Genomic DNA, 15,779 nt, shown 5'->3' on the forward strand with positions numbered 1-15,779 from the left:
AAATTCATCATCTGGCCTGAATCAGCACCAGGATAGAGGCAGATGTGCAAACATGTAGCTAATAAAATGTACCCATCCACCCACCTACCTGTTGTCTAGCACACGTTTGACCTGAGAGGTTTGTTCTGTGTCCACAGGAGCTATTTTTCCTCTATCTTGTGCTTTCTTCATATAGCTGTTGTAGTCACTGTGTGTGCATGAATGTGTTTGTATGCTATTGCCTGCAGCTAAGCTAAATGAGACTCCTGAGGTTTTACTCTTAAAGCCAGAGGCTTCCTGTTCACGCTCTGCATTTAGACCCGTGCGCAGATTCGCAGCAGATCAGTGTGGAGGCTGTTACAGCTGCTCAGCGGCTGAACCACAGGATGAGGAGGAGGACGAGGAGGAGGAGCAGGAGGACGATAATAATAATGACCAGGTATGATGAGGATAAGGATAATGGAGACAATGCGGAGGATGGCTTTGAAGAGGATGAGGGGATAATTAGAAATTCTTTTCTAGAGCAATTGTTTGTTTAAACATTTACTTTAAGTGTTTCTCCTGCTTGTTGTTTTCAGGTCAGCAGAGGGTGGAGAAACAAGCCCTCCCAGGTCAAGGAGGAGGAGGTTTGATTGATGAATAAAACACAAAAGCTTTGATTAGATTTCCCTACATTAAAGAAAGCTACTGCCTGACCTCTGACCTTCTTGTACAAAGGCAGAGAAGTAAAAAGTCCTTACTGATGCAGGCTCCATGCCAGCCATAATGACCCAGAGGACAGTGAGAGACACAGTGATCGCCCAGCAGCCACGTTCTTGGCGCTTTGCACCACAGACAGATGCTGCCGACGCCCGTCTGGAGGTCTGCTGTGCAGCGCTGGCAGTCCGAGCTGCACTCTGTGGAGATAACAGAAAGAATGATTTGTATTTTTTCATCTTCACAATGTAAACAGAAATGTACGCCATTATCAGCCACTCGTCAACGCCATGCTAAAACGTCTTTTCTTAAATCAAACGAGCTGATGTGCATCTGAAGCAAAGCAGGCGCCTCGCTGGTTTTTGTTTAAACGAAAAGCAAAAATAATCCAATCAGTCACAACTCGCTGTTTCTGACTACGAACGGCTCACGAGCTCCAGTTTTTTCTCCTTATGTCTCCCTTTCCCTCTGTTCCCTTTGTCCCCTGGTTACTTATTCAGGCTTTTTTTCATTTCTCTAGTTTGTTGAGTTGATTAATTTATATCCATGTTTAAAAGTAGTAAAATTCCTGCATGGCTAAAACAATAAAATCGCAATTAAAACATAAAAAACAAGGAAAATATAAACAAATGATTTTTTTTTTTTAATCCAAAGAATAAAAACTGGTTTTCAAACAGGATTTTAAAATGCCTGTTGTTAGGCAGCAGTCCGCTCCACTTACTATCAGTGGTTACTTAAAAAAATCAGATCTTTCTTTTGATGAAAACTTCAGGAGCATCTCCACAGTGATGACCTCAGTGATGTAGTTAAATATATGTTAAATTATGAGGACTTCCCATAATGCACTGCTCGTGTCGTCAGCGTTTATCTTCTCGCTCCTGTAGCTTGTGTTTTGCCCTGTCCGACATGGTTTTTATCTGACAGAACAAAGTTTGCTGAAGCGCCTGATTAACTGAGGATTTAAAGTTCTCTGCAGAAATGTTTCTACTCTGGTGACTTTTCACATAGATGTTCTATGCCACTGCATGTATATGTTCTTTTTCATGAGCAGTTATCTTTGTCTGACATATTTGATCATAAAACACAAAAATAGGCTGTAACAAAGCAACGGACAGACAATACAGCTGCATCTCGAAGTCTCTCCTCGTGTGCTCCTCGCCTCTCCCTCTCACATGTCTTATGGAATAAACTAAGACAAATAGAAAAAGGAAAAGTAGGCAGTACAAGTCTGTAGGATTAGACGTGGCATCTACCCCAGTGTTTCATCCAGACCTCGATGATCTTCAGCTGCTTTATTCCAATTTCTATGTAACTCCCATCTCTACTGCTGCTAATTAAGCTCCCCGTGTCAAAAGTTTTAATCCAACGTGCCTTTATGATTTCTAAACTTCATCTTTTCCGCTGTCTGTCTGCCCGATCTCCGTCTGCCATGCACCGTCCAAACCTCCAACTGCCAGCTCGACAGTCTTTGCTTTTCAGTTCATTCAGACTCAACCCTTTATGTTCCAGTCCAGCTATCCCCACACTCCCCATTCACTGCAAAACTCTGTTTAATCAGCCTTCAGTTCCTCTATTTCTACTGAAAAAATAAAATCATTTTTAATAGAATAAGATGTGATAAGCTGGGTAAAGGGAGAAAGAGCAAGGGAGCTTATGCATTCACATTTAAGTTCTCCATTTACTTTGAAAACTTTTGGCTTTCTTTTCAGACTTTCTCAAACCTGCAAACTTTTAAGGGCTTTTAAATCCGTTTAAAAGAAAATCTGATATAATGGAGATTCAAAAGGATGGATTATGGCCCCATTCAAAGCAGTCCCGTGTTATTCTGCGTTTACTTCCTCACACGATGGCAGCAGGTAACGGCAAAGGAGGAAATTAACAGCAGAGGTATTTATTGCTGCTTCACCAACAGCTTGATTTGTATATTTAGTTTCTGACTTAACCACAAACTGTGGTCAAAGCGAGTTGACTGAAAAGAGTTCCTCTCAGCTTGTTTACGTCCTTTCTTGCAGTAAGCAGTCAGAGACATTACCCAAGAAGCTGGAAAGACCTTCACTTAGTATAATAAAAGCTTACTTGTGGTAAGATGTATATTAAGATGAGGAAAAAGGAGAAACTACTGTTTGCAGCCTAATGACTCCCACTTTGATCCAAAATAAGACAGATGGTAACTCAGATGCTTCTTGCTTCAGAGCAACAGTAATCGATGCAGCATTACGGTGCCCGAGCATGTGGCAACAATACGTTTTGATAGCTCGAGCGCTTGTAAAACCACACAGTTTGTGTTTTTTTAGACAACTGCTGGTGTTTGGTGGAGAACACTTACTAAATATCAGCTCATGGCAAACAAAAGTACAATATAGTTTGTTGCTAACATGCAAAAATTAAGCAGAAATAAGTAGGAAGGATTTTAAAAGCAAAGCATTTCTGACTAAAGATATAAAAGGAGAGTAAATATGATTCCTTTCCACACCTTTAAACTCCAAAACTGTGATCTCGTAAGATAAATGCCAGTGATAGGTGAAAAGAAGCTGCCCACACCCACACCCCCACCCACAGACCCGTATATACCCTCAGAACTAAGTGCAGCAGGATCTCCCAAAAGGCGCCAAGATTAACAGAACAATGAGCATCTGGTGGTGTTTTATCTGATGGTATCTGGGTTGTGTCTGGCTGACACAGTGGTGGGTACCTTAAAGTTATTTGTCTGTGATGAGATAACGATGTATAGTGGAAACAATGAGGCAGAGTGGGGAGTTATGTGATGGTGAGGACAGCAGTAAAAGAGGCGGACAAAGAAGTATCACTAACAATTTATCATTTTAATTCTGTTTGCAGATATTACAATTTGATGCGCCATAAAAAAAACATTAGGTGATCTTTAGTATTTGCACGACTAAGTACTACTATATTAAAGAAATGAACTTCTGCAAACCCAATTCCAGAAAAGTCAGGATGCCACATAAAATGTATCAAAACAGAAGGATCGCAAATCTCATAAAGCCATATTATATTAACAGTAAAATCTCAGAGATACATCTCAAAGAAGTTGGGATGGACAAAACAAGTCAATGGAAAAGGAAGCAGCGCTATAAAATAACAGCTGGAGGAACATTTTGCTTCCAATAAAAGCATCTTAGACAGACTGAATTTCTCAGAGGAGGTTCACCAATCTGCAAAACAATGTGTCTACAAATTGTGGAACAATTTCAGAGTAATGTGAAAATGCAAAAACATTGAATATCTCATCATCTGCAGTACATGATGTGATCGAAAGATTCAGAGTATCTGGAAAAATCTCTGTGTGGAAGGGACATGGATGACCGTGATCGTTGGCCCTGAAGCAGCATTGTGTTAAAAAACAGGCGTGTTTCTGTCACGCCATCAGTGTAAACACAGTTTACTGTGCCATCCACGCATGATCCAGAAACACTGATGTCTTCTGTGGGCCAAAGCTCAGTTAAAATGGCCAGAAACTGTTCTGTAGTCAGGATCCAAATCTGACCTCATGTCCTCTGAACTAAAGAGAGGGACCATCCAACTTGTTATCAGCGCTCACTTTGTCAGCCTGCATCTCTGATGGTATGGGGGTGTATTAGCAGCACGCATATCTGGAAAGCCACCATCACTGGTGAATGGTGTATAAAGGTTTTAGAACATCATATATACACATATAACATCCAGTCAATGCTGTCTTCAGGGAAGGCCTTCCATATTTCAGCCTGACAATGCTAAACCGACATACTTCCTCATTAGCGTCATCTCTTTATGTTTATATTCTCAGATCCTCTGGGTTTTAGAGTAGCTGGTCCCTGCACATGGTTGTCAAGTCTCTGTGTTAGAAGTTTTCCTGTTTTGGGTTTCCTGCTTTATTTTTCTAGTCTCTTAGTTTTAGTTTCAGTGTCTTGTCATCATTGATTTGTTCAGCTGAAGTCTGAAGAAATCACTTGGATGAGTGACGAAATGAAACTGAAAACGCTACGTCCAGATGAACAGAATCAACTATTTGGGATTTACTTACCTGGATGATTGAGCATGCATCAAGACTGCTCAGCTGTGTCTCATTTTCCATTAGCCCTCAATGTCTGTGTTTACGCCTCGCTTTTCCTTTGGTCTTTGTTGCACTGTACTGTAGTCTTCTGTTGCTTTTCCAGCCTTTGTTTGTAATCACACTTGTGGATGCTTTGCTTTGGCATTTTCATGGACTTTGTGTAAAGGTAAAGGTATGTTCTTACTCTTCTTTGATATCTGTCAGCTTAAACAAGCAATATCTTTTCAATGTTCACGTGCGAATAAAATATGGGTTTGTGAAATTTTTGAAACATTAAATTCTGTTTTTATAAAGCATCACAACTTTAGAGTAGAAACAGCAAAGTTAAGCTCTTTTATGCTTGTGAAAGAGTTTATAAGTGTTTCAATCTGCAGCAGCACAGATGGGAAAAACAGTAAAATATAAGTAAAAGCAAAACCACAAGCCCAGTGTGGGTGTGCGTACTCAACTGCGTAATTCAAAACTCCCAAGTTGCCTGATTGCGTCAAAAACTGCTTCTACTGGATGTGACCTCAATTTTAAACCAAGTAGGGGAAAAAAGACTCTTCTGCCTCTTTTTCTATTCATGTGGCTAAAACAAGATTTTTTCCTTCCCCTGCAGGCATGTTTTATTTTACTCACAGTTTCCATGGTTTTCTAAACACACGTATTCATAGGCTTTTCTTTCTTTAGATTTCTGTTTTTCATCGATTTATTTTCTGTGCATGAACATAGTGCATGTTTGGATGTGTATTGTTTTTTTTTTATAAAGATGATACTGCCCTGTCAGTCAAGCCCTGAGGAAAAACGCAGTTTACCTTCAGTTTAAAATCAACACAAGTGAACTGATGGAAAACGCTGCACCCTAATGAGTCACCAGATTTGCATTTCTCCTGCATATTTCCACACATTTCCCTGGATCTTTATTTCATTTGCATTTTGGTCATGTTCAGTGAGGTATATGCGATGCTGTTTGGAACTAAACAGCTAAAAAAAGAAATCAAAGATCTCAAGAGGAAGAAAAAGTGAGAAACTACAAAATAGGCGCCCACTTATGCTAATGCATTTCTAACCACACTGGTTCGGTTGTTATTACACTGCTGCATTACAAGTGGGAGGATTTAAGTTATGTATTTTCACACATTAACATTATTTCTCGGAAAGCTTCATGTTTTAAACATACTAAACGAACGAATCTCTGGTTCAGTTTCATGATGAGGTTTTACACTGAGGTAATATTTAGATTGTCAGATCTATCCAATACATTTGTCAAAGTATAATAAACCAAACGGCAGCCTCTGGCTTTGTTCGTTTGTTTTTCCCCAAAGCCTTTTAGTGAGCACAGACAACTGAGAAACTGATGTCAGCTTGTAGTCAGTTTTAGTCAGCTGTTGGTCACTCTTAATCCTTTTATTTTGTTCATCTTATTCATTGCATTATTATTGTCTATTTTACTCATGTTTTAATATTTAATATATATACTGATTTATTTTTATCGTCTTTTTCATTTATGTATTCATTTTATTGTTATTTATATTTGTTTCCTTGTCTGCTTAATGTATGGTTTTTAACTGCTATCTCTGTTTTATTATTGGAAAGCACTTTGGTCAACTTTGCTGTTTTTAAAGTGCTATATAAATAAAGTTGGATTGGATTGATGTCCCACACAGATATAATGCCTGTCCCACATATAGTTTGTTCAGACCTGCTTACCCTACACTTATCATCTGCTATATCTAGAGGGGTTAAGGTTTAGGCAAGCCTGTGGTTATCTGGTTTAAGTTTTTTTGGTTAGAGTTCTTCACCAACTTTGCTCAGCAAAACAAATCTTCATAGTTCATGCAGGTTTTCCGAGAGTGTGAGCCTAGGCTCTGAAAAATGTTTGTCCTGTCCACGTCTGACAGCTTTTTGATCTTCTTACTTATTTCTGAATAGCTGCCTTTAACTCAGAAAGTCCGATTACTGCCTACAGCGCAGCGTTTCCTCTGACAGGTACTTACACTCCATTCTTCTAAACCTGGCATCTGCCCAGGTGAGTCATACTATATTTCTGAAGCAGGTCCGATATTAACCAAGTGTAAGAAGGAAAAGAAGAGAAAAACGAACTTCCCCACCGTCATCGCACAGTCACACCTTTCATATCACGTCACTTTACAACAAAACACGCATCAGCATTTTCCCCTGCCAAAACTCTCCGGGCGATCCAGTTCTCAGCGCTGAACAAATGGCTTTGTGGCAGAGATAAGATAACTCAGGCGTCAGGGATTATTGACTGTGCAGCCTATAACTGAATATAAAACTAAAATGGTATTGATTTGGGCCCTTAGAGTCCCTCTTTATGGCACAGTTACCATTTTTGAAGCACATGAAAAGGGATTCTAGAGTTATAAATGCCCTGCACACAATCAGGATGGTGGTATTCTCCTGTGTGCTGGATTTATACGAGACATTATCCTATATCATGCTTTCTTTCTCTGCTTCCCCTGCGATACATGAAATAGAAACTTATTTAATGAGAGTCATACAAGAAAATCAAGACACTAATGTGCCTCGGTGGAAGTAAATGAAATGTATTTCTTAGGGAGTCTGAGAGTGGGGATGGCGCCAGAGCTGACGGAAGAGCATACGCATGACATCATCTTTATTGGAAGTTACAGGTGTAATAAAAGCAGATGTAGAAGCTGTATGGTCCTGTGAGGCTGATCTCACCTCCACTAGCCCTCCTGTTGTGTGCACTCCCACCCCTTACTTCAGTGTTCCGGTCACAATTGGCCAGTCAGTTTTAACAGCTCTTAAATTAACATAAGAAACATTTTTCACCACCAAATTCAGTTCAGTGGGTAGTTCAATCGTTCAGTGGGCCATTCAGTGGGTCAGAGGCCGGGGGGGGGTAACAAAGAGATGTAACAAAGTTGAACGAAACAGGTGCTCATCACTTTTATATGTTCAAGTGCATAGTGTGGAGGATGTCATAAGGCCTTGAGGCAATCAGAGATGGGCAGTAACGCGTTACTGTAATCTGATTACTTTTTTCAAGTAACGAGTAAAGTAAGGGATTACTATTGCAAAATCGGTAATTAGATTACCGTTACTTTCCCGTAGGAACGCTGCGTTACTGCGTTACTAAAACCGTGATTTTTTTTGCGAGAATGTCTCATGACAGTGACGTAAGCAAGTGCGACGTTGGTGACAGCAGCTGTGTGCAGATCAACAATGGATAATATATCGAGTGCGGGAGAGAGTATGAGCGTGCAGCGTTTAAAGTGTGGAAGTACTGACCTTACTTTGAGTTTGATTCCATAAAAAGTGACAAAAACATTAGCGTCCATCGTGCGTGGGAAGAAAACTTCTTTTTACAGCGAAAAAAACCCCTAAACTTCCAAACAAGCACCGAGTAGCTACGACGTGATGGGAAACTCACAGAGACACTCGCGCGGATTCTTCAACTGACCGCAGCACACCTGCACCAGGGTAACCCTCCGCCTACCCTGCTCCTGCTTTACAGGTGAAAATAGAGCAAAAGGACCGCTGAGTCTTTGACTTTATTTATTTTCTGCTGTGTTTTACTTGCATCTGTTTGAAAGAGTGAGTGAAAACACAAAAAATATTTTATTTTATGTGCTGGAATGTGTAGAAAATAGGTTTAAATGTTAAACTAATTTATTCAAGTCAGAGAATGTTGCATATAATTAAATGTTTTGCTTGATCCATAAAGTTAAAAGATTAAAACTGATAAAACAAGTTAAAAAAAGAGACTTTTCCATTTGATTACATTTTGTATGATGGATTATGTAGAAAAAGTAGAATTGGGCTGAAAGATCTATTGCTTTATCGCCTATTCAGGTTGTAAATCGTGTTTTTAAAAAGTAACTAAGTAACTAAGTAACTAAGTAATTAATTACTTTTGAAAATAAGTAATCAGTAAAGTAACGGGATTACATTTTTGGGGGAGTAATCAGTAATTAGTTACTGATTACTTTTTTCAAGTAACTTGACCAACACTGGTCCTGAAACATAGTGGATGTTGGACTCTACCAGGGCCGCCCTCTGTCACCAATTTTGTGGATATAATCACTTTTGTACTTGGTCTCAATATCTTTATGGTGAGAATTATCTAGTAAGGGGAGGTTGGAGCAGGAGATTGACAGATGGATTGGTGTAGTGTCGACAGTCAGGCTGATGCTGTGCTGACCTGTTGTGGTAAAAACAAAAAGAGTGAAGGCAAAACTGTTGATTTGCAGGTTCATCTAAACCCTCGCCACAAGATGGACGGACTACCTAAACTATGGTATGGTTTCATGAGCTGGGAAGATCCTTCAGATGCTCCAGTGTTCCTGTTGTAGCTGCTTCACAAAGCAGAAGACAAACATTTGCTGATGCTGCTGAGAGCCACTGAACAACGTTTGAAAGGAAGTGAGAGGAGCTGGAAATCTGGATATTTTTAGATCTAAATTAAATTAATATAATTTAATAATTTCTATACTTTATTTCTATCATTCTTTCGTTCAGTTTTCCTGTTTTAATATAATCAATATGTCATTTTAATGTTATTTTTATGTTTTTATGTTTCATGAAAGCAAGTTCTCTTTTATTATTTTAACTACCTATTTTTTATTGTTAAATAGTTTTTTGCTGTGCACAGACTCCGATCAATTTTACTTTTGTCCGTTGCTTGAAAAGCATTTTTAATTCCATCTGATTTGTCTGAAAAGTGCTAAAGACATAAAAAACAAAACACGAGACTAAAACACTAAATCAGGAAACAATTCAGCGTCATTTTGTAATGACACTCACAGTAATTATAGTATTTATGCATCAAATGCAGTGCATTCAATTGGCCTGAGCTGCAATTATCTGTGAGTACTTCCCTGGAGCAAAATGTAAAAAAAAAAATTAAAAAAAATAACACAATAAAGTAATAACCCTTTTCACAATGCCGTGTCAATTGACTTCCACATTTAGCAATTTAATTACAAGCCAATGCTTTTATTCAACCTGTAAAATAACTATGATTCCCTGAGGGTCTAATTATGATGTAAGGTCATCTATTTAATGTTTTCTAATGCAGATATTCAAAAAGACCTCTGTAAGTTCACATGTTGCTTCCTACAATCACACCTCGACTGTTTGCACTGCTAAAAATCAAGTACACAGTACTCAGTCCTGTCTATTTTCTCCATTTTCTCCGATTAACTGGTTTCAAGGTAAAAAAGTAACCAATACGTGAAATGAGAAAGTGCTACATGGCAAATGATAATAAAAAAACAAACCAGTTGTGCATTCAAAGCTGGGAAAAAAGTTATATTTCAACTAAACTGAGCAACACAATCAGCAGTAACCCATTTTAAACCGCTCGTATTCCTGCTGGCCTTCAGCATCAGCACTTGACAGATGCTTGAAAAGAGACATTCGCAGCATCTGTTGCCGTAGGCGCCAACGTTTCTTAAATGCGTTTCCATGGACGGATTTTATTCTCAGTTGACCACGCAGAAAAGAAAAGAAAAAAAAAAAGAACACGATCCCATGTCTTTCATTTCATTGTTGGCATGCTGTGTTTCTATGGTGATGCATTCATGTGTGCAGGCCTATTTTAAACCTCACATGTTCGGCTCCAGCACAATCATGATGCAAAAAAACTCTCGCAGCTGTAAGTTTTGAGTGAAAGCGTTCCACAAACACTCCTTTATTTGAAACTCAGATCTTTCTTCATCACTGGCTCAGAAGCTGATTGTCTTTACTTTAAAAGTCAAGCTTTAAAAAAAAAGAAAGAGAGAGAAGAGAAGAGGGCAAGAGGTATCAGGCTGGCCAGAGTGAAAGTACCGTTGGGAACTCTCATAGAGAGGAACTACAACAAGCCCTTTGCAAGAATTTGGCCGATTCCATCTGTTTATTATCTTTACGATAAAACAGAGACTGAAGTAAAAGTCTACGGAGCTCCAGATTGTTGCAGAGTTCATTAATCTTTATACTAAAATGTTGAGATGAAGAACCAACAGTCTTTCAGGAGATCTATTGTGATCATTTGCAACTTTGTATATTTCATTCTTAGACTGTATTTGCCTTCTTCAGTGGTTCACAGGTCAAGTTAAACATAATTTTGTAGCTTTACATCAAATTTCTTCTGACTGGCTGCTCCTTGCAAACTGAAGGTTTGAACAGCAGGTGCCTAGATCTAAGTGTGAACCTGTGTTCCTGAGAGGACCATATTAGGATATCCTCTCTCTAATAACAGTAACACTTCTTACAGTGTGCAGCTGTACTGCAGATTTAGGTCACTTTCAGAAAACCAAACCCACATGCTCTTAATCTCTACACACACCTGACTCATCACTATCTCCCATCATGCACCTGAGGCCACTGGCATAAGTGGGAAATACAGACCTGTATCTTAGCACCCATCTTGGCTGAGTCACTTTTGCCAGAGTCTGAGTCGCACACATGGAAACGTTAAAGCAGTAACTGAAACAAGTAACTGAAAGAAAGAGCTGAGTAACAAGTAACTGAATACTGGTCAATTAAAAGGAGTTAAACTGGGAGAAACACGTAATTTTTACAGGTACAACCTGTTGGTCTGTATCTCCAGCAGATGCGAACATTTCTGCAAAAACATCACAAATAACTTGCAAAATCTGGCAAATCTAGAAGGAACAGCTGCATATGTATGGGACTGGACTCTCTGTGCTTTTGAATACTGATGAAAGGAGAGTCCCTCAAGATCCAACACAGACCAGGAGAAACAGAGTGTGACAGAGAGAGACGGACAGCAGGAGAATAAAAGGAGGCATCTCCGTCTGATGGCTGCTCTCGTGTGAACTCACAACTGAGAGGAAAAGCCTCAATTGCCCAAAGGAGTTGTGTAACAGTGATGGTAGCGCAAGATGGACCGAGGTAATCTGAGGCTCCGTGTGTGCGTGTGAGAAAGAGAAGAAATAATGTAGAAATGTTTTTTGGAAGCTATGAGTATAAGAATTAGAGCTCGTAGGGGCAGGTTGTGTGTATGTACGTGTGTGTGTATGTACGTGTGTGTGTATGTACGTGTGTGTGTGTGTGTGTGTGTGTGTGTCTGTGTCCTGACTATGCAGAAATGATGACCCCGGTATTTCTGTGGCCCAGAAGTGCCAAAAGTCATCTTTTATTAACTAGAGTTTGGCTGAGCTTGACCCATTTGAGATTAGGTTGTGTGTGTCTCTGTTTCACCGTGTTTATTTTCTTGTGTGTTTGCGTACATGTGTGTGTGGACATGAGCCAGCCGTGCATGTCCGCACACGTGCACGTACGAGTGGGGCTAAATCTTGTTGCCGTTTTACATCTCCAAACAATGCGCGTCATCAAAAACTGTAATTAAAAGTCGATTTTTTTTCCCCCTCAGATTTTGTTTACCCTTCCACTATCTCCTCCATGCTGACTTCTCATCTTGTAAATATGCCTGTTTATAATCTATAGCCTGCAGCCCAGATAGGTAAAAACTCATTTCATTAACAAGGAAGAAGGAGGACAACATCAGAGGACACACACACACAAACTAATCTTACATTTTCTATTTATCTTCTGTCACTTTGCCTGCCAAAGACAAGCAGCGTATTTTGGGGACAATGAAGGAGACGAGTGGGGAGGAAGTGAAGCGTAAGCTGGTGTTTATGAGAAAAGATCTCATGAAAATTCACCGTTATCTCCATGGATTTTTCTCTGAAACCGGGAGCCACAAACTTTTATCCAGTAACTTGTAGGAGGGGAAGGGTCTAGTTAGGAATGTGTTTTTCTCTACTTTAAATTCCTATTTTAACTCACTTTATTCTGCAGATTTAGGTTATGGCCACCATTATTTTTTTATTTTGATTTATTTGTTACACATTGGTGTAAAAATGTGTCTCTAAAAACTCAGCTTGTTTTCATTCCTATCAGATTTTGCTGTTTTGTCAAAGCCAATTACACCTCACAGTGCTTTGGCCTCAGTGCAGTGATGCATCAGGAATGATAATAGTGGATTCACACAGAATTCCTCAAATACACCTGCTTGTAAGGACCATTCACTATTACAGTTTATACTGAACTTTGTTCACTGAGCAATTTTTAAAAACCATTTTATGACCAAGCATTATGTTTCAATGTGGAGAGTTAACATTGTGAAAGGCACGCATTATAACCTACACTACAGCCGTTTCCTCCATCTGTGCAGCAAAAGATTATTAGTTCCATTTGTCACAGTTTCTTTTGATAAATGGGGATGAAAATGTATGCAAAAATATATTATATGCATGATAACCGTCAGCTCAGTGAAAACAAGCTACCATATAAAAGCCTTTTTATTGCATTTGTGGTTTATTTCGAGACAGCTGATTGGCTAACTAGAGCAGCTGCTATAATTCACATGCAGATTTTTCAGTTTCAGTCTGTCAGTAGGTTTGATTATTTGATGCCGGGGAGTTAATCAGCAACAAAAATCAGTTGTGATGCACTTACTGGTATTTTTATTTGTCTATAGGTTTGATGAATTTAATGCCAACATTTAGAGAACTGGAAATAAGGGAAAGTCTATTATAAGTGTCTTTTTATTCATACTAAAGGTCTCTTTGAACATCAGAGGTTTTCAGCACACTCAATAGATGTTATTAGCTGCAGTCAGTCCCTTGCTATCACTGCAGCCTCAAACTAACAGGGTCTGTAGGTTTTCCTTTGTAACCAGTGATAACACAGATCTGTGCGAAGGAGTCGAACTTGAAAACTAACCGTGCACTACTCAGTGAGTGGGTGTCCTCACACACACAATTAGGATAATATTAACTGAGCTGACAACAACAAGATTGTCCCATTTTCACCTAATGTAACTTTTGTGATTTGATCAGACTGATGAAATCTAATTATTGGATCCTTAAGTGGATGGTATGTGAGTGAAACCTCCACCATGCCTCCATCCACTTTATGCTTATACTTAGTAGAGAGTCGATAGAGGATACTGCTTACAGGTGATATGTATAAAAATGATAACAACTGATGTAAGAATTTCAATAGGGTGTTTAGATCTGAAATAAGTGTTCTGGGAAAAAAAGGACAAAACCTGCTTTATGTCCAACTGTTCCCGTGGATATTGAAGATAAATTATCTAGAAGCCTGCAGAGTGAAATACAGTACAAGTACTTCATCGAGGAGTTTTCGGTGGCTACCCAAAAACTCAGTATGGAAAAATGAGATTTCATTTACTCAGAATAATGGACATTTTTCTTCAGCTAAATAGTTGTAATTAACGTTAAAAAGCACAGATTTCTGCCCAGTAATACAACACAGACCTATCGCCCTGACTGTATGTACTCACGAGTGTAGTCGCCCTGCTAAAGGCTCAAGCTAAGCCAGGAAAAACCCTGAAGTAGAAAGTGAAACCAACTCTAAGAGCATCTATTTTACAAAGATGACTGGCATTTCTGATGAATAATGCAGATTACTGGAGCTTCAGACACGCAGGAATTGGTATGTCTCTATGTGTGATCATGCAAAGCTAAGCGGGCAGAGCAAGGGACTCTCCCTGCCAAGGTTGGTAGTTCTACTCCCATGGGTGCCACTCGGAGTGAAAAAACAGCGTGTTTGATGAAAGCTTTGCGCAAATGGCATATAAATGAGCATTAAACCATCCGTACTCTCTCTCACACACATTTACACACAGTCTGACTTACTGACGCACTCTCCAGAGATAGCATTAAGGAAATGCCCCTCTTGGCAGTTTGCCCTGCAGTGGCCACTCTGCAGGGACACCAGCGGGGGGCAGGCGATGCAGTCGGCCTGGGAGGGACCGGAGCAGGTCTGGCAGGAGGGATGGCACGCTGAGAGAGAGGGGGACAAAGACAGGTGATGACATACTACATATGCGCATGGAAACTCACAACACCACAGTTCAACTGGACTGCTTGGACGTGTTAGTGCTGTTGGAACACTCCGGTGGTCACTAAAAACAATGAAGTCTTTGGTTTGGAGTCTTCCTGCATACTGCATAGTGTTCATTTCTTATGTTACGATGCCATGCAGAGCAGGGACATAACTACTTTGTGACTGACAGGTCGCTGCCAGGCTCGGCTCAGCAGGCAATATCCTCCGTTTTTTCACTCAGTCAGACCGGCCACGAGGTACAGGGTGTGTATCCTTGATATACAGTTTGTAGGTTGTTCATTAGCCACTCTTTAATTTTGCCTCATGCATGGTGCAGGGTGGATGGTGTACAGCAGGTTTGTCAGAGCTTAATTTCTTGTTGGCTTTTAACAAACAGCTGGCTTCAGGAGATGGAGACAGAGCTGATGGAATAAAGCACTGCAGAGTTGATGCTAATGCTTTCCGGCTTTGTCGTTATGAGCCACAACTTTCACATTACACGTCATTTGGTGCATTTAAGCAACACACAGCGTTTTTATTGCCTCACATTAAAAGTCACCAACGCCACTTGTATTCTCATCTACACTGAAACACAATTCTTCTTCTGGGTACTTTCTAATGAGCCAGTCAGTACTGAAGGAGATAAGGCCAAGTCAGCAAGCAGAGCCCATTTATTGTGTAATCCAAGACGATGTGAGTTCATCGCTCTTCTTAACTGTCTTGGTATCCATCTTCATCGGTCAATTACTGAAGCCAGGTTTAAATATGTGATCCACTGAGGTCTTCAAAAAGTTTTTTTCTTGTTGTTTTTTTTCAAGATAAACAATAAAATTTAGCACATTTAAAAAAGACCAAAGAATAAAGCTGGTAAATGGAAGATAGGAAGGGTCATCTTGTTTCAAATGAGGTCAGAGTCAATACACCGAGCTGAGGTAATGAGTTGGAGATTAGAGCAAATGGATTTTCATTAAGTAGGCGAGTCACAGAGGGGCGGGGGATAGATGGGGAGAAGAGCCCAGCTAAGGTTAACATGTGTTCACTAAGAGCCACACTGAGGAATGAGAGTCATTTAATGGGTCAGATATATAAAGTTTGGACAAACATAGTAATAAATTCTGATTACCGCTCTGCAAGACAGCTACATGCATCCAAATCACAGTTACCTGTAGCACTCGCATACATTTCACAGCTAGGATATTTATAGGATACTTACAGGATA

At 39.7% G+C, this 15,779-nt stretch overlaps 1 protein-coding gene across 1 annotated transcript in view; it reads right to left on the bottom strand.

The window, feature by feature from the left end:
- fras1 (Fraser extracellular matrix complex subunit 1) overlaps nucleotides 1–15,779 on the bottom strand; it is a 303,829-nt gene that overhangs the window by 115,649 nt on the left and 172,401 nt on the right. The window contains exons 19-20 of the mRNA XM_085295515.1: nucleotides 14,371–14,517; nucleotides 720–875 (exon numbers count right to left, since the gene is read on the bottom strand). Coding sequence (XP_085151641.1) covers nucleotides 720–875; nucleotides 14,371–14,517 — 303 coding nt within the window. The remainder of the gene's footprint in view (nucleotides 1–719; nucleotides 876–14,370; nucleotides 14,518–15,779) is intronic.

This window comes from Mchenga conophoros, linkage group LG12 (assembly GCF_057382185.1).
Source record: "Mchenga conophoros isolate Kocher_MC1m ecotype Shallow Benthic linkage group LG12, M_conophoros_male_GT1.1, whole genome shotgun sequence".
NCBI classification, from domain to species: Eukaryota; Metazoa; Chordata; class Actinopteri; order Cichliformes; family Cichlidae; genus Mchenga; species Mchenga conophoros.